This window comes from Peromyscus californicus, unplaced genomic scaffold (assembly GCF_007827085.1).
Source record: "Peromyscus californicus insignis strain IS unplaced genomic scaffold, ASM782708v3 Scaffold_15__1_contigs__length_86483966, whole genome shotgun sequence".
Taxonomy (NCBI): Eukaryota; Metazoa; Chordata; class Mammalia; order Rodentia; family Cricetidae; genus Peromyscus; species Peromyscus californicus.
The window spans coordinates 83,311,252-83,339,003 of NW_026294447.1; the positions used below are offsets into that span (position 1 = coordinate 83,311,252).

The window sequence follows — 27,752 nt, forward strand, 5'->3', positions numbered from 1 at the left end:
GGGGTCAAGGGCACCACAAGAAAACCCACAGAATCAACTAATCTGGGCTCATGGAGGCTCACAGAGACTGAACTGACAACCAGGAGCCTGCATGGGACTGACCTGGGCCTTCTGCACATGTGTTGCGTTGTGTGGCTAGGTCTTATTGTGGGACTCCTGACAGGAGGAACAGGGGCTGTCCCTGACTGTGTTGCCTGCTTTTGGGACCTTTTCCTCCTACTGGATTGCCTCATCCAGGCTTACTAGGAGAGGAGGTGCCTAGTCTTGCTGCAACTTGATATGCCATGCCTGGCTGATATCCACGGGAGGCCTGCTCTTTTCTGACTAGAAACGGAGGAGGAGTGGATGGGGGTGCAGAGGAGAGGTTGTGTGAAAAGGACTGGGAAGAGAGGAGGGAGGGGAAACTATGGTCGGGATGTAAATAATAATAATAATGATAATAATTTTAAAATTGTTTTTAAAAAGAAAGAAGAAGAATAAGAGCTGGGATGACATCTGAGCCTAGTGGCCTGTTTCCCAAGCACGAGGACCCAAGTTCAGGTCCCAGAACCAACGTGAAAGGCCATGCATAATGTTGCATGTTCGTGATTCCAGTGCTGGAGAGGCAGACAGGACCTGCTGGCTAGACAGGTTAGCCTAATAGCCAGCTCCAAGGCAATAAGAGACCCTTTCTTAGAAGAGATGGCTAGCGTGCCTGAGGATGACATCTGAGGTTGTCCACCAGCCTACACACACACACACACACACACACACACACACACACACACACACACACACGCACTTTTCTTTTCTTTTTTTTTTTTTTTTTTTTTTTTTTTGCTTTTTGAGACAGGGTTTCTCTGTGTAGCTTTGGAGCCTTTCCTGGAACTCTGTAGACCAGGCTGGCCTCGAACTCACAGAGATCCGCCTGGCTCTGCCTCCTGAGTGCTAGGATTAAAGGTGTGCGCCACACCCACCCGGCTGCACACACACATTTTTAAAAGCCCAGGATGGTATGTACTAAGATATGAATTACAAAGGGTAGGGTTGGAAAGAAAATAAGCAGAGTGAGACCGGGGATTAGTATTCAAGCAATGGAGAAAAAGTGAATTGGGGAAAGTAAATAGAAAGAGACAAAAAGAAAGGAAGGTGATGAACCCTTTCTAAAGCTCTGCAGAAACTATAAAAGGGTAAAGAAACTCAGTTATACAATTTGAAATATTCTCAGCACTTGAGAGGCTGAACAGGAAAATTCATCCCCAAGGCAGGGAGACCTCATGGCCAGGTCAATCTGTGAACTTTCTGTGGCCTTTGGGAAAGCTTGTTTGAGAGAGAGAGAGAGAGAGAGAGAGAGAGAGAGAGAGAGAGAGAGAGAGAGAGAGAGAGAGAACACAGTGTAACACCGAGTTGAGATTAGATGTTGCACAGTGTGCCTCTCTTTGCAGTCACTCACCGGAGCAGAGGCACACAGCCCGCCTCCACACCACCCTGCTTGACCTTCTCTGTCTACCCAAGTTGGTGTCATCTGATGAGAGCAGAACCTCCATGGTGGGGTGCTTCCTGTACTGATCTTTGCATTGTTTGCTCTATAACCAGAGGGTGTGCTGTGGAGTCTGGGAAGTTGTAGGCTTTAACTAAAGGTAGCGTTCTGTATCTAGGCACTTGAAAGCAGCTGGCAAGCATCCCACGGGCGTGCTTTCGGCCCTAGAACCATCCTGCACTTGCCCCATTATTGGGGAAGTTAGCTAGTGTCAACGCAGTTTGTAGCTCAGGCCAGATGTTCACCATATGAGCACTGCTCGGCTCTGACTCGCAGTTTTCCACTGTAGTTAGGTGTATTCTGCAGGCCCACACTGCTCACTTTCATAGAAGATGGTTTCTTTGTCTGGAATAGTCTTTGGGTGTGTCTAGAATTTTTATATTGTGCATGATGTGTGTTCGTGTGTTTATACATGTATGTAGTTTGCATGTGGACATAGAGACTCTGAGGTTTAAAATATAAAACTGTTACAAGAATAAATCAGGCAAACACCCTACTGCCTGGCATACAGTAAGTCTTCATGGATGTCTATTTGCGTCTATTCACAGTGTTTTGCAGTGAGAAATAGAGGCTCTTCTTCTCCTTATAATAAAAAAAACAGTTTGATTCTATTGTGTTGGGGTTACATATTGCTATGGTGTGCTTATGGACCTCAGAGGACAGCTCTGGGAGGTGGTTCTTTTCCTCCACTGTCTGGGTCCTGAAGATTGAACTCAGGTCGTTGACCTTGGTAACAAGTGCCTTCACCCACTAAGCCACCTCACCGGCCCCTTCTCCTAAAGTCCAATGCCTTGGAGGGACTGGAAAGATGACCCAGTGGAAGCATTCTGTAAACTCGAACTTGCCAACTTGTTTGCCCTTAGTGCCAGGGGGAGAAGGGGATTCTCGGGGTGGTGTTGTCGTGTCAGCGGCGGGAAGCAAATGAGCTCAGTGGAAGCAAACATGTAGAGAAGCAATGAGGAGGAACTGGAGAAACGTAGAAGTACTGTTGAGATAACGGCATTGGGGTGAGGCTCCAAACGAGGAGGAGGACCTTTTCCCTTAAGCAGTGGATGGACTTATTCTGAAAGCAGCAGCAGCCCTGGGAGTGCAAGGACAGACCAGAGGGCCCTCTGAAACACAGATCTGTGAGCCTCCGAGAGCAGGCCCTTCCCACCTGTCTACACCACTGATGGTTTACAAACCTGGGTCACTTCTATTCCCACCCTACTTCAGGGGCTATTATTAAGAATACAGATGTGAGGAGAGTTTCTTTTTTGACAAAGTTTGAGTCAATGAAGTCAGAGTATATTAGGGTACTAGATGTTGAAAGTCAATGAACTGCTGGGGTCTGTTGTCTGGACAACACCAGAGTTGTAGACTGTCAGGTAGACAAGGAAAATTAGCTGATGCTAATGCTGATGCTCTAAGGTCTGGAGAAAAGATGCTGTATTTTTTTCAATGAGGACTAGCTTGTAGATTAAGCAGGAGAGAACCCTCAAGCTGGGAGCCTACTCATAGTCTGCTGTTATTTTGATTGACAGGTGTGGCAGCTGTTTCTGGCATTCTGGACCACTCCTCTTCCTCAACACTAAAAGATGGGGACGGGGCATGTTACACATCCCTGATTTCTGATGTCTGTTATTCATCTCGGGAGGACCCTGCATACTTTACGGGAATTCTTCAGAAGGAAAATGGTCACATCACCACTTCAGATAGCCCTGAGGAGCTGGGGACCCCCGGACCCTCCTTACCAGAAGTGCCTGGGATGGAGCCACATGGCTTATTGAGTTCTGATTCGGGAATAGAGATGACTCCTGCCGAGTCCACCGACGTGAACAAGATCCTAGCTGACCCCCTGGACCAGATGAAAGCGGAAGCCTATAAATACATTGACATAAGCAGGCCACAGGAGGCAAAAGGTCAGGAGCAGCCTCACCCTGGGCTAGAAGATAAAGACTTGGACTTTAAAGACAAGGACACCGAAGTCTCTGCAAAACCAGAAGGGGTTAGTGCACTTGATCAACCAGTTCCTGTGGAGGGGAAGATCGTCAAGGACCACTTATTTGAGGAATCGACCTTTGCTCCTTACATAGATGATCTTTCGAATGAGCAACACAGAGTGCCTCTGGTCTCTGCCCCTGTTAAGATTACACTGACAGAGATAGAACCTTCAACCATGACCGCCACCCCTGAGACAAGCCCCGAGAAGCAAGACCTGTGTCTGAAGCCGAGTCCCGATACAGTCCCCACTGTCACCGTCTCAGAGCCTGAGGATGACAGTCCAGGATCTGTCACTCCTCCATCTTCTGGAACAGGTAAAGATGCTGGTTATTCTCCACTTTGGGAAACCCCAGCCTATGGAGGGCTGAAGTCCCAGAACATGAAGGAATGAAGGCTTACATCCAAAATGCTGGATTTTGTGGTCCCTTTAAGTCACATTCAGTTAACTGATTTAATTAACACACAGCCCTTTCAGGTCTGTGCCCATCATACATAGGTTTCAGTCTGGGGTTCCCCCTCAAGTCCTGTTGGGTTTTCTTTGTAAAGTGTCTCTGTCTTTATTTGATGGGGTGGGGGTTGGGGAGTAAGGATGACACAATGGGAATTATCAGCAGTCTCCCATGGCCCTGGAGCTCAGATCAGGGAAATGCCGCTGCTTGGAGGTTCGTTCTTCTCCCATGATCCACCGGGTCTCTTGGAGGCATTATGGGGAGAGGACTGTAGCTGGGTGACCTTGTGCAGGACATGTAACGTGCCTAATCTAGGCTCTGCATCTGTGACACAGAAGGGGTTGGAGTGGGAGGGGCTTAGGCTCCTTTAGGGGCAGAACAGGCAGGAAAAGGAAATCTCGGAGAGGGATGATCCTTCCGCTCCCATCAATCCCAGCACTGTCTCATTATGCTCTTTTTTTCCTTGGAAGTCTATCTGCAACTGTGTATTTGAAACTGAAAAATAGTTTTGATTAAAACAGGAATTCCTAGAATCTTGGGAGAGAGTTCAGTAAGTAAAGGTACCTAAACATTGGCATGAAGACCTGAACTCAATCCCTAGCACCTAGTTAGACAAAGAAAGGTCTTGGAATCCTCTGTTAGAGAAGCTGAGATGGGAGGATCCCTGGAGCTGCTGGTCAGCCAGTCCTACTGAACCTGGGAGCCTTGAGGTCTCAGTGAGAAACATCTCAGGAAAAAACAAAGCAAGGTGGATGGGATGACTTCGCAGGGACACCTGAGGTTGTCCCCTGGCCTCTACATACTACACACAAGCACACTTGCAGAACCTCTACACACACACACACACACACACACACACACACACACACACACACACACACAGACAAAGACAGAGTTTAGCTAATGAGCCTGGCCCAGCTCCTGCTTATCCTAGGAGACCATACTATGCTGGCTATTTGTTGCTCTTCATCTAGGGATGGGATCTTTTGACGCCCCCATCCTTGTTGGCATGTAGACTGGTGGTACCATTACACAGGTCTTGTTTAGGCAGCCATATGGGTGAGATTTTATAGTTGTAACTTCCCTGTCACATCTAGAAGATAGTATCTAACAGTAGGTGTCCTGGTCTTCTGGCTGTTATAATATTTCTGCTGAATCTTCCATGATGTTCCCCAAGCCTTAAGTGTAGGGGTTGAATTGAAGACATACTAACTGGGGCTTGGACCCCATGGTAACTTACTCTCTGTATTTTGAACCAGTTGTGGATCTTTGTACAAGCCTCCATCTGCTTCTTTGGTGAGGGGTGAGAGCATCACTTAAATGTGGGTATAAGGATAAGTAGTTAGAATACAGTTAGAAACTATATTAATTTAGGAAGGTATCAGTGGCATGTAAATGGACGTTTCCTGTCCTGACCACCCAGTCCCAAAGAATTACTCAGAGACTTATATTAATTACAAATGATTGGCTGATAGCTCAGGCTTATTACTAACTAGATCTTACATTTTAAGTTAACCCATATTCCTTATATACACTCTGCCACCTGGTGGTACCTTTATTAGTATGGCGTGTTCATCTCTTGCTCCCTCTGCGTCTGACTGGTGACTCTCCTGACTCTGCCCTTCCTCATCCCATCATTCTCAGTTTGGCTTTCCCACCTAACTTTATCCTGTTCAGCTATTGGCCAGTCAGCTTGTTTATTAAGCCAATCACAGTGACATATATTCATAGTGTACAGAAGGATTATTCCACAGCAGTGACAGACTTATAAGTAGGGTTTATTCAAGAAAGAGAGGCTGGACTTCTAGGATCTATGGCCTTTCTAGCCATGAGCAGTTCACTGGGTTTACAGGCATACATTCCCTCCTATGAAGCAGGCCTTTAAGTTCAATTGGATAGCTTTTGGTTACCTCCAAGATCTAAGTGTCACAACCACACCTTTGGAGGCATCTTCCTATGCTGGTCATTGTTATGGTTGTGTAGCCTTAAAGCTGAGAACTGTTGATTACTGTTTGTCCCTGTCAGCTTGCATAGCACCTTTGTATACTGTGAGAGCTAGTCCTCAGGGAAGCAGCTGATTGGTCAGTTCCTGCTTAATTACTCTAATGCTTGGTCAGAAGTACGTGGTATCTTCAGCAATAGGCTTTTATCTATTGTCCTGTATTTTTTCTTGCTACCAATCTGTCTGGAGGAACAACCCTAGCTGTTAGAGTCACAGGCAGAGCTGCATAATGCAGGTGTCTGAGCTTCATCCAGACCTTCTACTAAGTTAGAATTTCTGAGGGCAACCTCAAGTTGCATACCTCAGATAGGAACTGTGGTTAAGAAACACAGTTCTGGGCTGGGAGAGGGCCCAGTGAGTAAAGTGTCTGCCAAGCAAGCATGAGGACCAAGGTTCAGAACCCTAGCACACGCATAGATGTTGGCTGGGCGGGTATGTTGGCCCACCTCTAATCACAGTGCTTGGGGAATGGGGATGTGGAATTACCAGAATATACTGTCTAGACTAGATGAATGGGCAAGCTCTGGGTTCCAGCGAGAAACCCTGGCATCATCATGCATAGAGATGGATGCCCGACATCAATCTTTAACCTTTACATGCACACACACACAAACATGTTTGAACATAACACGATGATGATGATGATGGTGATGATGGTGATGATGATGATGATGATACACCATTGTCCTGACATTTTGAAGTATCTCTCTTGGGAATGTTCTTTCAGCCTTCTGTGTACCAGGCACTGAAACAGTTGCCAGGGTAGTGACAGTGAATACATATTCATTGGCTCTCCTCTCTTTCTATGACACTTAAGTCTATGGTCACTGAGGGTAGGATGGAGGACAGTGGGGACACAGACTCATCACACCATCCCCAAGGCTGCAGCTGTGCAGAATGAATCCCGCATCTCCTGCAGGATTCAGCAGCAGGCCGGCTGCCACAGTGTGGGCTCCTAGGAATGCTGGTCAATAGAAGCTGAGCCAGTCCCACCAGCTGAAGTGATCAGGAGCTTTGACCATAAAAAAGCAGAGGGAGATGTGCCATAGGAAGGGAAGACACATCCCATGCAAGCTCCCTGACCCCCATCATCCTTTGGACCAGCTCATTGACTCCCATGCTGCTGTGCTGTGGAATCCTTGCCTACTGACTTGCCCAGCTCCAACCTTTCTGAGTGATTGTTGACATCTTTCTCTTATTCACGTAAATTGGATCCTGTGACTCCTTATCTCTCTCTCCTCAGTGTAGCGAGTCTTTCTCTGTCCCATCAGCCAGTTCCCAAATAATGACACAGAGGCTTATTATTAGTTATGGAAGCTCAGTCTTAGCTTAGGCTTGTTTTTAACTAGCTCTTATAACTTAAGTTAATCCATTTCTATTAATCTACATTCTGTCACATACCACCCATCCTGCTTCATCCATGTCTCCTGGTGTCACTCACACACCTAGATTCATCTCCTCTTCCTTTCCCAGGAAATCCTACCTATACCTCCTGCCTAGCTATTGGCCATTCAGCTTTTTATTACACTAATCACAGCAAATACATCGTCACACAGTGTGCAAATATCCCACAACACCTCAGGGTTTCTTCAATTTTCTTTTTCCATGCTGTGGTTGTAAGCCCCTCGAGTCACAGGAGTGGTCAGACCCCTCCCCCAAGGACCTCCAACTGCCAGGTTCCACCCACAGAACACTCTAACTGCCCTAACTGCTGAACCATGCCTCCATCTTACAGAGTAAAAAGCCCAATCTCTGGACACGAAATCCCACCAATCTCCACCCTGCAAAGCTCCACCCTGAAGAGTTCCACCCCCTCCCCGAGAAACTCTAGATAAGCCCTGTGTCCTGCTCAGTTTGCTGTTGTTTCTCACCCGAGTAGAAGCAGCCACCCTCTGGATTTTTCCCTCTTAATAAATCCCTTGTGTGAGGTTTGTTGTGTGGTATGACTTTGTGGTATTCCTTGGCTTCCAGCTGCTGCCAGGATCCCTTTCTATCAAGCTGCAGTACTCACAGTGGTCCCCCAAACTCATTAGTTGTCCTAATTTTTACCCTGAGCTACTGTGCTATCCCCTTAGCAGATCATTCTGCTTTCACTCTTGAACTTACTCGAGGCATCCACAATACAGTAAGATCATGACTCAAACCATTTTCTGGGGCCAGTGGCCTGCTCACCTTTCCATTCTTATCATCCAGATCTTTCCCTGAAATACTTCAACTGAAGTTTTGCACAACCACTCCCTGCTTGATATGCAAGTCTTTGCTATGATTAGACTTACTTCGCTCGTGGTCTAGTCTGTTGTGACTCGGGTAGTTCCATTACGGAGATCAAATTCAAGCCTCCTTGCATCTCATCTTGCTTTAAAAAAAATAACATTATTCCTCAGCCACTGAAACCGTGCATTGCTATGTTTTTTGTATGCTGTGTTCCATCACCTCATTTTAGAGTATTTTCGTTAACCCCAAAGAAATCCTGGACATTGTTTGGTTGCCTTTGAATTTTCTCATTCCCTAAAACCATCACCCTACATTCTATCTCTATGAATTTGCTTATTCTGAACATTTTATATAATGGAACATTATAATAATGCAGTTCATCATGACTTATTTCACTTAGCACACTAACTTGAGGTATGTTTTATCTTGCATCTGTATTTTCCCTTTCTTTTTTTTAAGATTTGTATTTTCCCTTTTTTTTCTTGGTATTTCACCCCCTTTTTTTTTTAAAGCCAAAGAATATTCCACTGTAAGAGCATATCACATTTAATTTATCCACTTCTTAGCTGAGGGATATTGAGCTGTAACTACCTCTTATTTAGGCTGTTTTATCTGAAATAAAGGTTTTATGTAGAACGAGGCAGGAGTCTAGTTTCATTCTTTTTCATGTGATTATCCAACCACATTTCCTCTCTTAATTTCCAAACTATGACTGGTTCCATCTCAGGTTTTACTTCCTTTTGAAACAGGGATATAATGGGGAACACAAAATAAAGCATTTGAAACAAAACGACACAAGTTTAGATTCAAGCCAAGTTATTTCTGCCAGGACACCAGTAACACACTCAGAGGTGGTAACTGAAGAGACAGAGACAGTGATGTTTACATGGGTATAGAGATGTTAAGAGAGCCAATAGATAATGATGAAACTTTAATGCTAGGGAGCCTTACTATCCCTGGACCTAGCAGAGAAGGAAGAGAGGATTCTAGAAACCCACTAAGGACTAGAGCTTCAGAAGACATGGTGAGTTAGGAACACTGCGACATCTCCCTTCCTTCAGCCTTTCCTATTGGCTGAAGTAGCCAGAAACCAGTGTGAAAGGCATCCTGGACAATGTATAGAACAGATATAAATGAGAGGACTGGACCAAAGTGGACAGAGAGAGAAACACGAGTGTAGCAATGTAGACAGTTGCTTAAGCTACTGCCTAAGCTCCATGTGCAAAGTGCCCGTCAACCAGCAGATGCTCACAGGCGGGGCTGTGCTGATGCCACCACTGTGCTCTGAAGGCACTGACAGTGTCATCATTGACACCCTTGATCCTCCCCTCCCCCTCTTCATTCTTAGCCCACCATGGAGAAGTGACTGGATGTAATTTTTATACTGCTTTTTTGTTCAAAAATTATAGAAAAGAGCCAATCACGTGGTTTACTAAAGAGAGCTAGCCATTGTGAAAGCAGTTTGAGATAATAGGAATTGTCAAAAAATTTGAGAGAGTGGGGCAGTTGTTTTGCTTTTTTAAATTTCATTTTTGAGATTAATATAATTACATTTCTCCTTTCCCCTTTCTCCCTCAAAACTCTTCCATATACCCCTTCCCACTCTCCTTCAAATTCATGACTTTTTTTTTTTTTTTACTAATTCTTATTGCACACGTATATGTCTATCCATATGTATTCCTAAGAATAACCTGTTCAGACCATAGAACGTTAGTTGTATGTTTTCAGGAGGAGCGGTTTTTGTGAGACAACACGGAGACCATTATTTTTCTACACCAATGACTGCTTTCTCTGCCCAGGTTAAAAACCTCTTGAGCTCTGACACATCCCCATCTCTACCGCTTCTGTCACACCCCCCTTATTTACAAGTCCTTTCAGACATCATGGGCTCTCCAGATCACTGTGGCTCCCACCTCCAGGCCTTCCCACTTTTCCTTTGGAAATCAAGTGTTAAATCCAGGTCTGCCTCTCACAGAGGCTCCTCTGACCTCCCTATTTAAAGCTGAACCCTCGTCCTGCCCTGTCCAGAATGTCTCCCTCCCTTACCTGACTCTGCTTTTCCTTTACAACACTTGCTATCATCTAGCGAGCTATGCACTTTACTTATTTTCACACATGCTGTTTGTGCGTCGTGATCCCTTACCATGAGGTTATAAACAGCGGCAAACGTCCCCGCTTAATAGATGGATGATGTGTAGGGTAAAGTTGGTGCTGCCTTATAGAGCGTTTAAAAACCCTAAAATATTTTTACCAGGTTCTCACAGAATCCTAGGGCCACAGATGGCGTAGTCATAGCAATTCTGCTCCTCTTGCCTCCCCAGAACCCCACAGTGACCCCAATGTTTTGCAGGAAGCTTTGGACAGTTAGTTCTTGCCACGTGGGGTCTGGAGATGGCTGTTTAAGATACCGGGAATAAAGGCCTGCCTGCTCTATGGCAAGACAGTAGCAAACTCCTGAACACTGTTGTCATGGTGATGCCAGCAGCCAAGCTCAGCAGGGTTGCCAGTGTGGCCTCCAGGCCATCTGGAGGAACATCAGGCTGAGAGCAGACACTTGCCCCAGGGACTGGGGTGACTCTAGGTTGATGTCATTTCAGGAGGGGGTGGGGGAGAAACCCAACAGTGAGCTGCCACAGTTACAGTCCCATGAGATGGCAGAGCTGATAATCCTCACGATCCACTGGGGGGAAATGGGCAAAACCTTTGGATTTTAGGCTTTAAAAGTAAAAACATTCTTATGGAAAATGTAAAGCTCAGAAATCTATGCAAGCCTGTCTTCTCTTATTAACAGAGAAAGCATGAGCAGCCATGGGCACGGAGAGAAAGATAACTTTCTTATTTCTTGATGTTGGTGAACTCAATTAGGGATATGTATCCATTTGATTATCTGATGAAATCTCCAAAGCTGAGAAACTCTCTTCCACCCACCCCCACCCCCGCCCCGTCCCCCAGGAATCAGAAATTAAAACTTCTAGAATTTGGTGCATCCAAACAGACAAATACAGCCAAGATTCTGTTGCTAAGAAATGACAGGGTCATTAAAAAAAAAAAAAAAAAAAAGCTGATTATGATGGATAGGTACGTAAAACACTGATTAATTGGGCCACAACAGTAATTAGCCTTAGTTTAGGTGGCCTGTCTTTCCAGCAAAGCCCTGGAAACAGACTATTTCTGTACTAATGAGATGTGTGTTTCTCAAGCAACGACAAAACATCTCCCCTAATGGAATTTTGTTTTATTTCTTTTCTCTCTGTCCATCTGTCTGTCCGTGTGTGTGCTTCTCTGCCTCTTCTTCGCTCTGTGGGACGACAGAACCATCTGTTGCCGAGTCCCAGGGGAAAGGCAGTGTCTCCGAGGACGAGTTGATCGCTGCCATTAAAGAAGCGAAGGGGTTGTCGTATGAGACCACCACCGAGGGTCCAAGGCCGGTGGGCCAGGTGGCCGAGAGGCCCAAAGCCAAGGCCAGGTCCGGGCTGCCCACCATCCCCAGTACCCTGGACCACGAGGCCAGCAGTGCGGAGTCCGGAGACTCGGAAATTGAGCTGGTGTCAGAGGACCCCATGGCCTCCGAGGATGCGCTGCCCTCGGGCTACGTGAGCTTCGGCCACGTGTCGGGCCCGCCTCCCTCTCCAGCCTCGCCGTCCATCCAGTACAGCATCCTGCGGGAGGAGCGCGAGGCCGAGCTGGACAGCGAGCTCATCATCGAGTCGTGCGACGCCTCCTCGGCCTCCGAGGAGAGCCCCAAGCGCGAGCAGGACTCGCCCCCGATGAAGCCAGGCGCCCTGGACGCCATCCGCGAGGAGACCAGCACTCGGGCCGCCGCCGCCGCCGCCGCAGAGCGGGCGCCCGGCCGCCAGGACCCCGCGGAGCCCAGCCCGGTGCTCAGCTTCCCCCCGGCTGCCCTCCCATCCCGTCCGGAGCCGTCCTCGGGCGACGGAGCCCCGGCCCCCGAGCCGCCCACGTCACAGCAGCAGAAGCCTAAGGAGGAACCTAAGGAGAGTTCCAGCCAAAGCCCGGCGGCCACCGAGGGTCCCGGGCCGCTTGGTCCCAGCCTCGTGCCCCTTCCGCCCTTCTTCAATAAGCAAAAAGGTAACGGGGCAGCTTTTCTGGTCCAACCAGGGTTGTCCCGCCAGAGTCCTCCCGGGGTGCCCTGAGGTATCCGCAGGGAAGCTAAAGCTGTGACCATGACCCGGACACAGCGGGCAGAATAGTGGGCATGGGAGGAAAAGAGAGGCTTGACTCACAGGGGAACAGACCGCAGTGGCACTGGACCCCTGGCCCCAAGCCCCAATCACGAAGGGTTTTGTGTGCTCCCGGGACCTGAATTGGTGACCCAACTCTTCAGGGCGGACTTCTCTGTGGAAAAGGAAAGCTTTGCTTGGAACCTTCCAGGCTTGTTTCCGGTTTCTACCTATTTAAAGATGAGGCGTGGTTAGATCCCTTCTCATGCCTAAACCTGCCTTTAGCTCAGTTTTACCTAAACAGGCCATGTGGAGCTTGGCTCCATTCTGTCTCACACCCAAGGAGGGAGAGATTTGTTTTCTGAGGTCTAGATAATCAGCAAAGATAGGGACCAAAAATGCTTCCACGCAGCACTCGGGAGGCAGAGGCAGGTGGATCTCTGTGAGTTCGAGGCCAGCCTGGTCTACAGAGTGAGATCCAAAGCTACACAAAGAAACCCTGTCTCGAAAAAAACCAAAACCAAAACAAACAAACAAAAAAATTGCTTCCACAGTTTCTCTGTCCCCTAGCAGCACCTAACATGACTCAATAATTTTAAAATTGCTTATAATTTAGAATTCTTTTACTCTAGCTGTTAGGATCTCCCTCTGAGAAAGTCTTCAAATGAGAGAAGTCTGGTGTTTTATCATCCAGACTTCACGGGTATAAAGGAGATTCTTCCGCCGTCTGGAGTTGCCCACCGAGCCTGACTGTAGATTCATCATGGATTTCAGGGCTAAAAGAACCAGACGAATCCATGAGGTGCTGCTTCCTCTCAAGGCACACCTCTACTCCAGGTCCACGCCTACCCATCTTCTCTACTGTTTGCTGCTTTACAGGCATTTTGCTCTTTGAAGAGAAATGATTTCAAAGGCATACCCTCTTGGCTGTGCCTTTGCTAACCTAAAGTATTTCACATAAAAATAGAGAACAAAATCTTTCTTATTATAGATTGGAAGCCGACACATGAAACAAAATTATCCTATTAGAATGGGGGGACTTGGAGGAATGAAATAAAAAGATAACCATATTTCATGGTGGCCAAGATAAAGGATTGTTGTTGTTGTTGAAATTTTGGGGATCAACCCGGGGCCACTGTGTAATAGTCCCAGCCGACTATTGATTAGCCAAATAACTATCTCCAGAATTTTCAGGATATTATGTGTGGGCAAGGGGAGTATATTGGAAGTCAAATGTAAGAGTAAGAATGTATACTCGTTTGGTGACGGCTGAAACTAATTTAGCTTATTTTTCCCACCACTCTGCCTGGGGTAGGGAAGAGCCCCATGGCTTGCAGGAGCTGTGGGCAGCAGCATTGGCACAAACAGCTTCCATCTCCTTCAGGGACCTGGAGCTAGAGCCATGCTGCCACATCATGTAACATGTAACAGGCATGGCTCCGCTTGAGTCCCCAGTGTTTCCGAAACAGCCACTATGAGCACAATGCTATTCAAACATGGTTATCTCCCCCAAATAAGTGAGTCTGGGCCTGAAGAGAAAGGTGAAATTTGCAGGCCCATTTCTTCCCCTGGGAAATCTGGGAGACAAGCAGCTGGGGCTGACTTACCAGACAGCTGCTGAAGACCTGTAAAGCTGGAGTTCTGAATGCCAGGGCTCAGTGCACTTTTACGACCAACTCAGTGTCATTCAGATCTCCGCACAAGTTGCCCCATACAGCTTAGACCTTCTGTTGCCAAGTTTAGACTCTAAAGAGAGCGGCAGTCTTTTCAAAAGATTGAGGGGTACCAGGGTGAGTAACCTCTGCTCTCTTCTGCACTGAGGAGTCCTTTGAAATCTAGTCTCCCACTGAAATTCACTGCTCAGCTGCACTATATGAAAAGACCACTCTGGAGAAGCTAAGCCCTGGAGGCCTGGGTGGATGAGTCATCCCCACCAGAAGGTGATTTGGGCTTTGAGGTTCCCTCTGGTCTTAGCAGGTCCATTTCAGCAGGTGAGAAAGCCTGTGTGCTGCCAAGCTTCCCCTGGGCTGTTCTTAATCACTGTCGCTAGCCAGGAGGCTGGTGCTTAAGCCAAGCGTGACTGCCCTGAACTGTGGGGTCATCGGCTCTGTGGTTTCCCGCGCATGTCCAGTGAAACATTGGGAACATAAGTATTTAGGTTTATGCGTCGCAGGTAGGCTTCCTCGGAGCCGTCTGACTGACACTGCTCTGCACTTCAGGACTCGGAAACATTTAGAATAAGACTCAGCTATCTGATGGTGCCATGGTGTGTGACCCAGGGGCACCAGGCTTAGTGGTCCCAGGTCTGTGATTTGGAACTTTCTCCCTTTCAGAGCCCTCTGCAGCTATGGAGATAGAATATCATTCTTTGTTTGCGTCTTATTTTCCCCCTGTGCAGGCCCACCCTCCTGGTGTTCTGTGTTCTTCCCCTCCACATCTCCAGGACAGTTAGTGCATTCAGACTCCAAAGGGGGAGATCCATTTCCATTTCTGCAAGGTTACCTCAACTCTCAGGAACGTGCACATGAAAGACTAATTTTAAAACTCCTCAATAAAACATGTAACACCCAAAGTGACTCATGAGGATAGGTGAGTTCTGAGTTACAGCAGTTAGCTGTCACGGTCCCACCTAAGGCTATTCTGAAAACCATAGTCACTCCCTGCTTGCCAAACCCCATAGCCTCATTTTTGTCTAATTTTTCTTGTCCTCTCTAGTAATTTAATGGCATAGTACCAATCAGTCTTTAAAATATTGTATGAAAAAACACTATTTTCAATTTAAAAAAGCAAATAAATCAGAAAAAAAAACAACAAAAAAGAAAGAAAGAAAGAAAGAAACAAACAAACCAAAATCTGCTTGAGGGGCTGGAAAGATGACTCAGCAGTTAAGAGCACTTGCCCCTCACTTCTCAGCACCTAGGTTGGATGGCTTACAAGCCCCTATAACTCCAGCTCCAGGGAATCTAACACCCTCTTCTGGGCTCCGAGGGCATTGTAGTCTCATGCACACATCCACATATATACATATAATTAAAAAGTAAAGTTATAAAAAGTAAAATATTGGCTAAGAAAATAATGAGTGATTTTCTATGAGTTTTTATTATATGAATGATGCAATATTGTCCATATTGTTTCATTGAGTTTAATGAATTACTGTTATTTTTTTCTGAGGCAGGGTGTCACCAAGTTGCCCAGGGTGGACTTAAACCGACTCTGCAACCCAGGCAGACTTTGAACTTGCAATTCTCCTGCCTCATGCTCCCAAGTCTCTGAGAATACAGGAGGTCTGCGTTACCAGGCCCAGCTTTTATACCATTTCCTGGAACGGTAAACCAAAGGGACCCTATCAACTCATCTGGAGATCTTCACTTCCTCTCCTTCCTGGTTCTTGTCTTACTTGTCAGCCTCTTTTCCAATCTTTTATTGCCTTTTTACTATTGCTGAGGTGTTCCAGAGTCCTTGTTTTTTTCCCCCTTCAGGTCCTCAATCCCAGGGCTAACCTCCCCCGTGAACTAATGGGTTTTATGTGGTAACTGCCCAGTCTCTTGCTTTGGAGAAATCTTCTCTTTTGAGCTCCACATCCATTTCCTCACTGTGGTTGGGCACCTTGTTGACTTCCCGTGTTCATTACACCCATGTTATTTGCCAGAATTTTCCCGTTCCTTCTCCTTTCCCTTCTGGAGCTGATGAAGTAATGCTGTTTGAGTTCCTCTCATCCTCCATGATTATAACTCATATTCAAAACTTGCTTAAGGCTGGGGTTGCAGCCCAGTGGTAGAGAGCTTGTCAGACATTCATAAAACCCCGGGTTCTGTCCAGCTCTGCCAAAAACAAGACTTAAGAGGACAGTCTCATAACAGCTATTGTAACCACACCCTTTGGTACTGCAAAGACTTCATCCCTCTGAAATCCTATAATGGGCAGATGCGTGTGTTATAAGATACATATTAGATCCATGTGAAAGTATATTTTATTTATAAAAACTACACACGGGAGTATCCTTCACATAGCATTGTTGATAGTTAATAATAAAAGTTTTGAGAGGAACATTCCATGGGCAGAGGGACATGAGCGTGGCAGTGGAGTTCAAGGGGTTCATGTAAAGGCACAGAGTCTGGATCTGAGGAGCGATTCGTAAAGCTGAAAGCACTCAGCACTGACCCAATTGTAAACACTTTGCTGTCTGCAGTAGTATTTGTCTATAAGACTATTCCCCCGAAGGGAGCTGGAGAGATGGCTCAGAGGTTAAGAACACTGGCTATTCTTCCAAAGGTCCTGAGTTCAACTCCCAGCAACCACATGGCGGCTCACAACCATCTATAATGAGATCTGGTGCCCTCTTCTGGCCCGCAGGCAAACATGCAGGCAGAACATTGTATATATAATAAATAAATAAGTAAATCTTTAAAAAAAAAAAAAAAAGACTATCCCTAAAATGATCCAGAATGGCCTTAATATCTGAAAACACCACTAAAATAAGCATACACGAGGTAATAATCAACATATGCCTCAGCATATCATGCTTAACCTCTGGCTAGAACAGCTCCTATCCTGTTCCCTGGGGGCAGACCTCTGCAGCCCCTTCCTCTCCATGGGACCAGCTGCACAGCCTGAGTTTGGAAGGAAACTGTGGCAGAAAAAAGTTTGTCTCTTTCTTGGGGCGGGGTGTTTACAGGAAGGCTACCAGATGGGGGTCTCGTCACATAGACTGGATGTTCACCTGCCAGATGTTGATGGCGCTTTTGCCGTCACTTTTCAGTGTCGCACAACAGATTGTTTCTGTCCCACAGTATCTGAGAGAGAACCCAAATCAACAGAATCCATTTACTTTTCTTCTTGTAATTCTAAAACTAACAAAGTCACCATACGTATTTACTTCTGTGAGACTGCATTAGTAAATCGGGCCCTAAAGATTCTTGGAAAGTCTCTTCCGTTCACAGTAGAAATTTCAGCATCATCCAGAGGCCCGACCCTCATCCACTACAGGCGGCTGCTCCGTGTCAGTTTTCATCAAGACGGACCAGTCATTGCCTGATGCAGTCTGGCTCTTATGTCCGTGTGGGCCGTTGTACCAGTCAGGGTTCCCCAGAGGGGAAGAACGATACAATGAATATGTATTACATACGGGAATTTATTAGAGTGACATACACTGTGGGCACTGAGTTGTCCAACAATGACTGCACACTGAGGAGGCCGAGACCTGGAGCAGCTCAGGTCAAGAGCCCGCCCTCCTCAGCAGTCCTGATCTCTCACCGAAGGGGAGGAGGGTTCCTAGAGAGAGCTGCTAGTCAAGTTCACATGGGAAGGCTGAAGAAGCTTGGTTTCGATGCGAGTAACATCAGCAGGATAGACACACTGAACAGCAAGAAACAAAAGCAGGCAAGCAAGAAGCCCTGCTTATCCTTGGACTTCTTCATATTTAGGCTTCTGCTGGAAGATGCTTTCTCTGATAAAAGGTCTTCCTAACTCAGTTCATCTTTCCTGGGAATGTCTTCACAGACCCACGCAGAAGAGTGTCTCTTGGTTTATTCCAGACCCAATCAAGTTGACAGTCATGATGCCCATCACCATACAGATACTTAAAGACATCAAGTTTCCCAGTGTAGACCATTCTGAGCACCTAAGCTAATTTCATGAGGCTTTTCCCATGAGAGAAGATGCTCTCCTTTGAACATCCCTGGAATGAGATTGCCAGCAGTCAGCTCCATCTGTTAACTTCTATTTACTGGCTTTTCCTTATGAAGCATACACAAAGTTAACATTGCTCAAATTGCATGTGGATGGATACTTTAAAAATATTGGCTTCAGGGTTCTGGGGGAGATATCCTTCTCAGCCATGGATAAAATTGCTCCAAATTGAGGTAGACTCTGACATTTATTATTTATAGGACAGTCTCAAATCTTCTTCTCCAGGGCATGGTTCTTGTACTGTTGTAATTTTTCACTGTCAAATCTTGAGATATAATAAGCCCCAACTCATTAGTAAATTTGGCCTGGGCATGGAAGGGATGTGGACTAGCTACTTAGATGGGTTCAAATCAGTCTGGAACTTGTCCATGGAAAGAGTTCACCGATAGCAAAGATTTCATTTTTTCCAATAAATAATGACTCCATCTTTGTCCCTCATACAAGCCACCTTCACTTACATGGCTTAGAGGACATACATCACACACTTCTAATTTCCAGAGCCAAAAGAGGCTCCAGGGGATTCCCTGCCCCTTCAGAACGCTCACCTCCCTTTCCACTAACCTTGAGATACCCATAGGCACCATCTATACTTCTAGAGATTATCTTTGTGACTGCACAAAACACTCTTGAAATTCAGGCAGCATAAATTTCACTCCAAGATACGCCAGCCATTCCGAAGCCATTTGTCTATTCATCTTTTGATTCCACCAATACGGCACAGATGTGTAACACAAACAATGTAGTTATAACCAAGGCAGATGTGAATACATCCCTTTTTTTGGAGTTGGAGTATGGTCCGAGGAGAAGAGCAGACTTTGAAAAGGAAACCTTCAGAGTGACGTGAGAGAGTACCTGGCCAGGGTGGCCTTTATTGACAGATATGAAAGTCAGAGAAGGTCTTAAAAATGACAGGAGTCAATTACGGCAGGAACTGATTAAAGAAAGTTCTAGATAGCAGAAAATGCCAATACCAAAGGCAGACAAGTCCTAGGCGTGTTCTAGGAATGGAGAAGAAATGACAGCAAAGGCGGTGCCCGGAAAGGGGTTGGTGGGCCGCCGATACCTTCTTTCTCACACCGTGGGCTGAGTTAGGTCTTTCCCAAGCTTTCTGAGCAGACATGAAAGAGCTTCAAATCAGAAAAAGACATGACTTTGTTGCACTTTTATGTCTTGGTGATGTAGGGAGGAAGGTCTGGGGAGGTGTAGTAGTATAAATAAAGTTGCCTGGGGTCAGAGCTATTAGAGCCATAGCAAGTGCGTGGCAGTGGTGGCGTGCGCCTTTAAGGACCTGGAGGGCGGTACATACAGGCAGTGACGAGGCAGTCACATGATTGGGTTTACAACCAATCAGAAGCCAGAACAAGGAGACTAGAGAGACAGACACACAGGATGTAGGGCTCTCTCTTTTCGGAGAGCTCTCTGGGCTGAGGAGGATCCCTGAATCAGGAAGGGTGAGGCTCTTGGCTCTGACCTCTTGGCTTTCTTCTCTGAATCGGCTCTGTGTTTCTTGTTTGATAAAACCGTTGGCTACATCTACACTGAATTACATCTACAGGGAGGGACAAGTTGGAAGACAGAAGACTGTTGGGAAGTTGTTGCAGGGGTGAGATGGTGGTGGATGAGAGGAAGGGATGGCCCTGAAGAAGGAGAGCAGTGGATGGATTGGAGCTATCTGGGAGGTTGAAGTATAGGACTTACTTTGCATCAAAGGGAGATATTTGATCTCCAAAACCTTCTAAGTGATATTTCAGTGTTTGCCAACATGGTAATCACAAGCAGACGCAAATATGTTTACAAGGGAAAGGAAATGCATCTAAAGGTAGATGTTACTGCTTAAGCCCTTAGGCCTCCTTGTCTCTTTGTGTGCGTGTGCATGTGAGTATGTGTGCATGCGTGTGTGTGTGTGTGTGTGTGTGTGTGTGTGTGTGTGTGTGTGTGTGTGTGTTTTGCTATTGGAAAACTGCCCATGAGTGTTACTAACACTTTTTTATGGCAACGATCTGGGGGATTATTGCATTTAGGTGACCATGATAGTTAGGTGGCTGACGCTGGAGCTAGACTAAGGGTCAGATTTGGCCCTTAGGAATTTCGATGTGGCACATCATGAAAGAGATAGGGATTATGGACAGTCAAGTTGTCCCTTTAAATAGAGTTGTATAAAAACTTGGGTAGGGCCAGGAAATGACAAGACCCCAGAATATCTAAAGAACAGTTCAGATATAAATAAAAATTATACTAACAGCATCTCACAGTGTCTATTGCTGTGATAAAACACCTGTGACCAAAAGCACCTTGGGGAGGAAAGAGTTTATTTCAGCTTACAATTCTCGGGTAATACGTCATTGCTGAGGGAAGTCTCAGGGCAGGAACTCAGGTCAGCAACCTGGAGGAAGGACCTGAAGCACAGGCCATAGAGAAATGCTGCTTATTGCCTTGTTCTTCATGGCTTGTTCAGTCTGCTTCCTTATACCATCCAGGAAGGACAACCTGCCCAGGATTGGCACTGCCCACAATGCACTGGGCCCTGACACATCAATCACTAATCAAGAAAATTCCCCCACAGACTTGCCTACAGACCAGTCTTATAGTGGCATTTCTCAATGAAGATTCCCTCTCTCCAGAAATGTCTAGGTTTATGTCAAGTTGACAAAATGCAGCCAACACAATTGGCCCCTTGTTGACTTGACACATAAACACATTATTAACCTATAACCATTTCTTTCTTGTTCAATCACAAGATTTCATATTAATTTCAATATTTCAATTCAAAACATTCCAACTTTTAAAAGTCTTTGGAAATTCAAACACTTTAAAAGTTGAATCTCTCCAAAACACCCAAAACCCCTTTCAAAGTTAAAGCCTCTCTAAAATAGCCATAGTCTAAAACTCCAAAGCCTCCAAGTTCAAAAGTCTCTGAACTGTGTGCTCCCGTAAAATAAAAAATAAGTTAAATACTTTGTTACTCCAAGAAGGAAGAGCCAGGGTCCAGTTACATCAAATCAAAGCAAAACAAAAGTCCAACAACGTGTCAGACTTCTGGGCCTCACCACTGTCTAGGCTCCAAAGGGTTTGCCATAGAACACAGCTTGCCTCACAGGCTCAGGCCAGCTCCACTCCACAGCTGCGCCTACCCTTGGTGGTCTTCCTGTGGTACTGGCATCTCCAAACTGCCGGGATCTCTGTCACAACTGGGCCACACTTTCATCAGTAGCCTCTCCAGGGCTCTCTTCAGGGACTCCGACCCTGCTACATGGTACCACACCGCAATTCTCTCCATAACCCTTTCAGTCCTGGGGCTTTTACTTCAACTGAGGCAGCACATGCACCACATGGCCTCTCCTAACCTCTCATGGTGCTAATCCTCAGTTGCTCTCCATGACCCCTTGATGCCTTCAAAGCAGTACCACCTCGGAGACTCTTACACATTACCACCGTCAGCTGCCAGCTGGGCCACAGTTAGTGTGTGCTGACCCCAATAAAACCCTCAACAAAAGATTAGAAAAGAGGTTGACAACTAAGAGGAGAACCAGGAAGGAGAAATTCAGTGCAGTAAGAGAAGAGAAAGCTCTGAGAGGGAGTGAAGGATCTCCAGATGAGCTGATAGGGTCCCTTTGGTTTACTGTTCCAGGAAATGGTATAAAGCTGGGCCTGGTAGTGCAGACCTGTATTCTCAGAGACTTGGGAGCATGAGGCAGGGGAATTGCAAGTTCAAAGTCTGCCTGACTTGCAGAGTCAGTTTAAGCCCACCCTGGGCAACTTGGTGACACCCTGCCTCAGAAAAAATAACAGTAATTCATTAAACTTAACAATATGCACAATATTATAGCATTCATATAATAAAAATCATAGAAAATTACTCGTTACTTTCTTAGCCAATATTTTACTTTTTATAACTTTATTTTTTGATTATATGTATATATGTGGATGTGTGCGTGAGACTACAATGCCCTCGGAGGCCAGAAGAGGGCGTTAGATCTCCCGCAGCTGGAGTTATAGGGGCTTGTAAGCCAGCCCAGGTGCTGGGAACTGAGGCAGTAAGTGCTCTTAACTGCTGAGCCATCTTTCCAGCTGCTTAAGCAGGTTGTGACCTGCTGACCCCAAGGAAATATTTCCAGAAGATTTTGTCTTGATAATGCCGGTCTCTTCTTAATCACAGCTAATGCTTGAGGGCAGGGTTTTGCTGAGGGCTTAAATGGTCGGTAGAAGAGATGATTTTATTATCAAGCAAAGACTGCACTACCACTGATAAATAATTCAGTTCTGAACTGCATATTCTAGTAAACACAGCTTTCCGGCAGGCACTTCAGGTTTTTACAACTCTTGACTGAGTGCTGAAATCTTACAAGATTTCCTTGAGTGCAAAACATTTGCAAAAACAAAATATGTTTCAAAACCAAATTCTTTGACATTCAAACTCAGTGTTATTTGTCTGTCCTTGGCAGCTTTAGGAGATCTGACTCTTCATTGAAAATTCCAGAGGAGATCTGGTAAAGCATTAGTGTTTCTGTGTTGGTTAGCAGATTGCTAATGTCTGATGCCATCCAGTGGTTGTAACAGAAATATCCAGCTTCTGACTTTAACCTGATCAAAACCTTCCACAACTGAGCTTCACAGTTCATTCTCTTGGGTTGTGATGTAAGAGAAGGTCTTTGAAATGTCCCTGCAGCAGGGCTGTTTATGTGGTGATTGGTCGCTCAACTCACCGTCTGTGCGTTCCTTGGAATTCACACAAGGACAGAGCCTCCAGAATACTTCTAAGTGAGTAACGTAGCTTTCCAGCAGAATTAATTTTATGTCTCACCATTTGGCTTCTACCCAAACCACATATTACCCTGCGGGCTTTCTGAACCTGATTTCCTACTGATTAGAGGTTTTTGGACTAAGACTCTTATATCAGGTTCAAGGCAAGAGTTGAGGTTCAGTCGGTGTTCTGGTGATACTGTAACAGTAGAAAACCCCAGGTTCAAAATAAGATCTCTCAAGTGCCATTCAGTTCCCTTTTCTAACTAAGTTAATTTCCTGATAGTTGACCCGTCTTTAAGTGAGGCTAAACTCCTTTCTAAGACAAGTTGCTTTAGAGTTTGGAGATTGGGGATTTAATATCAAGGAAGGGTGTTGATGTCAATGGGAGTTCGTCACATGCAGCTAAGTCAAGTGTCAACATGTTCAGTCAGTTGGAAGCTTAGTCTAAGCGCCTGGAGAGCATTTAAACTGAGTTTAAAGTTAGCGGGTTCATGGCAGAAAAGCCACCATGGAGAGCAAAAGCAGAGAGATGGAGTGCTCAGGTAACTTTCTCTCTTCAGTCCAGGAGCCTGGCTTGTGGAACGACGCTGCCCACATTAGCAACTCACTAACTGGAACAATTTCACAAAGGCATGGTTTTCTGAAATATTGGAAACCAGAGCACAAATAAACTGATTCTAGATAACTTAGATATGAATAAAACAATCTTACTGTCAATGTATAGCTTTTCTTGGCTGGTGTCCACATTTCATGCCCCTTCCTGTTCCTATGAAAATAAAAGTTTTGATATGAGTTCTATCTAGATCTCTCACTAAGATGTGCTATAATTACAAAGCCAAAATCTTAGCTTGACTTTGATTAGAAAGTCTCTTGTGATTTCTATGAAGACCACATCTTTCCCCAGAGCCCGCTGATGTGGCTAAAAATGAGGAGAATTAATGAGGCAGTGCGGGACCCAAACCCTAGATATGAATAAAGTCCTCTGTGAAAGAGTCACCTTCATGTTCCAGCCTTATAATTCACCTGTCACATCTGGGCTGAGTCTCCTAAGAAGAAATATAGTCTCTTTCCTGAACTACAGGTTTTAGCCCTTTCCTATGTATACTATTTGCATCCACCATCAATATGATGCGCATTGTGTAGCTGGCAGAGGGCAGTGGTTTCCAGCATATTAATGCTTGCTCTTTCTATGTTGATATCTATACATCCCATGTCTGGAAAGTGGCTTCTTAGTCAAGGTCTTCACCTCCCAGCCCTTCCTGCATCCACAGAAGGCTGAGTTTAGAGGATTTCCTGTCCACAGAAAGTGAGTGGTACTGGTATAGGTCATATCTGGGACAAAGCCACATCTGAGATACAATCATGTGTTTTCCTCCTTCAAGGTCTAGGGAAGATGGCAAATAGAAAGACCCGAAGGACTACCAGGTTGAACGTTGCCTGCTAGTGAAAACTCACACCCAAACTAACATCTTCCTATAGTAAAGCCGCTGTGGAGTTAATATTGTCACCTTAACAGGACCTAGAATCGCCCAGGAGATGAGCCTTTAGACATGCTGGTGGTGGAGTTCAATGAGGTGACTCAAGGTAGAAAAACTCTCCCTGAACGTGGCCAGCACCATTCCACCAGCTGGGGGCCTGGATCAAAGACAAAGGAGAACGTGAGCTGAGCACCACATTCTCTCTGTGTGTTTGGTTGTGGATGCAATGTGACCAGCTGCCTCCAGCTCCTGCCACTGTGACTTTCCTATCGTGATGACTGTACCCTCAAACCCTGAGTCAAAATCAACCCTTCCTTAAATGGTTTTTGTTGGGTATTTTTGTTTCAACATGACTCAACTAATACACAGGCACTGAGGTTGGAGGGTTACCACAGCCAGCATCCTCATAGGGATTCTACGATCTCCTATGGCAGTCTATAACTCATAGGGCAACTTGTGATGTAATGTAAGGTTGAGAAAGAAAATATGTTGGGATGTGTGTTCCATAGTTGTGAAATACATTTATACATTTCTCCTTTGTGCTCGTGTTTGTTTGTTTGTTTTGTGTATGAGTGCTCTATCTGCATGTACACCTTTATGTCAGAAGAGGGCACCAGATCTCATTATAGATAGTTGTGAGCCACCATGTGGTTGCTGGGAATTGAACTCAAAACCTCTGGAGGAATAGCCAGTGCAGTTAATGACTGAGCCATCTCTCCAGCCCTGTGTTCTCCTTTGATAGTGGGACTGGCTACATGCTAGAATTGTTGTTGTGATCATTCTGAGCATATACTAAGGAGAAAATATGTTGGTGCTGGAGAGATGGCCCAGCAGTTTAAGAGCATATACTGCTCTTGTGAGACCTGAACTCAGTTCCCAGCACCCACTTTGGGCAGCTCACAGCTGCTTGTGGCTCCAGGTCTAGGGAATCTGATGGCCTCTTGTGGCCTTCAGGAGCACCTTTCATCATATACACACATCTACGCACATACACATGATTAAAAATAAAAAGGAAAGTGTGTCTTTAAACCATTTTATTGCTACTTCCTGAAATGTTGCTATAGAAACACCATCAGCCTTTAATAACCACAGGTAAGAAGCAGTGCTTTATGGAGAACAGAAACACAAAAGGCTTTTGAGAGAGATCTGAGGAGGACTGGAAAGTCCTCCTGTGTAAAGCCAGCCCCTGAAGAGATGGACAACTGTGCAGTTTCTTGAGGTCTATGCCTCCCACATTTGAGTATCCCCAGACTTCACCCTAACCCTCAGCTTCTCCAAAACCTCCAGTATGGACTATAACATCCCTGGGCCCTGCCTGTTTCTCTTTCAAATAACACATTTCACATATGCTGTTTTGGGGCCTTTCATGGACTCCATTTTTTTCAGAGGGCACTCTACGGGTTGCACTTGATAAACCAGCTCATTTTTCTGTGCCTCAGTCACCAGTGTGTGGTCTATCCTATATAATAGGCTTTGAGCTCAGGCCAAGGGCCTAGATCTCCAGAAGGCTCCCAAGGAGTGAGCCACCTGGGAGGAAGGCTGTCCATAGTGTGTCTTCACCCGGACGCCTCCTGCAGTGAGTGCTCTGACACTCAACTGAGCGTGGTTTGACTCTGAATACCGAGACATAAGTTTACATTGGAGAGGGAGCAGCGGCCTCTGTCTCAGTGGGGGAATGAACCCACTGTTGCCCGGTGAGCAGGAAGTTGTTCCCAGTGGAAATTTCCATCGTTCTTTGGTGGCCATCAACATACTCTGTTCTCAAAGGCATGGGATCCACAGGTGAGGTTAGAAAAACTGCCCCCTGAGCTGGAATCAAGGGCTGTCCTCGATCAATGCTGCCTTGTCAAATCCCCTTGCAGACTCTAACCATGCATCCCACTGGTCACCTGGACTTAGCTCTTCCTTTACCCACTTATTACCAGTTCTTCCTGACTTTGGACCAGGAAGCCTGCCTGCACTTTTTTGTCTGTTCAAAGGGAAATAGTACCTACACTGCTTATGCCTTGTGAGGAACAATTGAGATAATTTAGGTTATGTGTATACTATCTCATTTTGTTGCTATTCAAATATTGTTATTCATGATTATACAATAAAGTGATAAAGTGGAGCTGTGGCAGAGTCCAGTCCAGTTACTCATTTAATGCAGTTTCTGCCACAAGGGGTTTTTTTTATTCATAAAATTTTATATAAGAAGTTGATAGATTTTCTTCACTTGTCAGTTTGATTGGCTGATTTCAAGGAAGTTGTATTGCTTTCACTAATAACTTCTTCCCACACAGTGGGGCAGGTCACCTTGGTGAGGTGTCCTAAAACCAAGTGACCCAATTTATCATGTTCTGTTGAGCATTGTTTTCAATGGATTCTAAATATCCCCAAATACAATCATTGGACGTAACATCTACAGACCAGTATTTGTCTAGTTAGAGTTCCCAACCACCAAGTTAATCTCATCGTATCCTCTGAGGGTTCTTGTTATCTTCATTTCTTGTTCCTCACCTTGGTGTAGGAAGACCCGCCCACTGTGGTCAACACCATTGCCTAGGCTGGGGCCTAGACTGTGTATGCTTATCCCCTTTACTGTGACTATGGGTGGGATGCTTTGGGTTCCTACCTTGACATCCCTGAACAATGGACCGGAACCTAGAAGTGTAAGCCAAACAAACCTTCCCTCCCCCGAGTTTCTGGTTGCTAGGGTATTCCATCCACAACAACAGAGATGGAACTAGAGCCTGGTCTACTGGCCAGAAGCAATAGCAACCCTTCTGTGAGGACATATGAGCACACACCGGAAAACAGTTGTTTAGCTGGTGCAGTGGTCCTTCACTTGAACTTTTCCCAGCATTTATCACCCAAGGATAAGTATATCTGCTTGTTGCTTATGTCTTTAAACTCTTGAGATCAGCCTTTTGTTCACTGTGGTGTCTCCAACATCTTTAATGATGCCTAGTAGGCAGTGGCCACTCAATCAACATTTGACAAGCAAATGCATCTCAAATCGTGACTCCAGACATACAGGTGCAGTTGCTGATGTATTATATTGTACTCTTTTTTTGGATGCCAGTGTGGCTTGTAGCTTGTAGCTCTTTCGACAAAGCCCAGTTAAATGTTATTGCATCTAGTGAAAGGTTAAAGAATAATGGACCAATTAAGAAGAGAACACTGTGTGTGGGTCACCTACTGTTACTCGTGAAGAACTTTGCCTCTTGGCTGTACTCCCTGGGGTCATCAGCTCTGGAAAGGGCAATGTTGTCATCAGGGAAAGATGCTTTCTGAGGTTCAACTAACGCCAGTAATAGCTCTGAGTTGAAAAAGCATAAGGTGGCATCGCTGGGGGCCAACATGTAACCTTTTCTTTGCTGAACTGAACTTATAGAACATTTTTGTACAAGGCCAATCTACTGAAATTTTATAACCGTTATACAATGGGAAACGTTCTGAATGATTTTTTTTTTGTCATTCTGAATATAGAATAACCCTATTAAAAGCCAAGTT

At 45.6% G+C, this 27,752-nt stretch overlaps 1 protein-coding gene across 1 annotated transcript in view; it reads left to right on the forward strand.

Annotated features, from left to right (window-relative positions):
- The window catches only part of Rtn1 (reticulon 1), a 221,446-nt gene that overhangs the window by 114,298 nt on the left and 79,396 nt on the right, over positions 1 to 27,752 (forward strand). The window contains exons 2-3 of the mRNA XM_052739626.1: positions 3,043 to 3,816; positions 11,480 to 12,256. Coding sequence (XP_052595586.1) covers positions 3,043 to 3,816; positions 11,480 to 12,256 — 1,551 coding nt within the window. The remainder of the gene's footprint in view (positions 1 to 3,042; positions 3,817 to 11,479; positions 12,257 to 27,752) is intronic.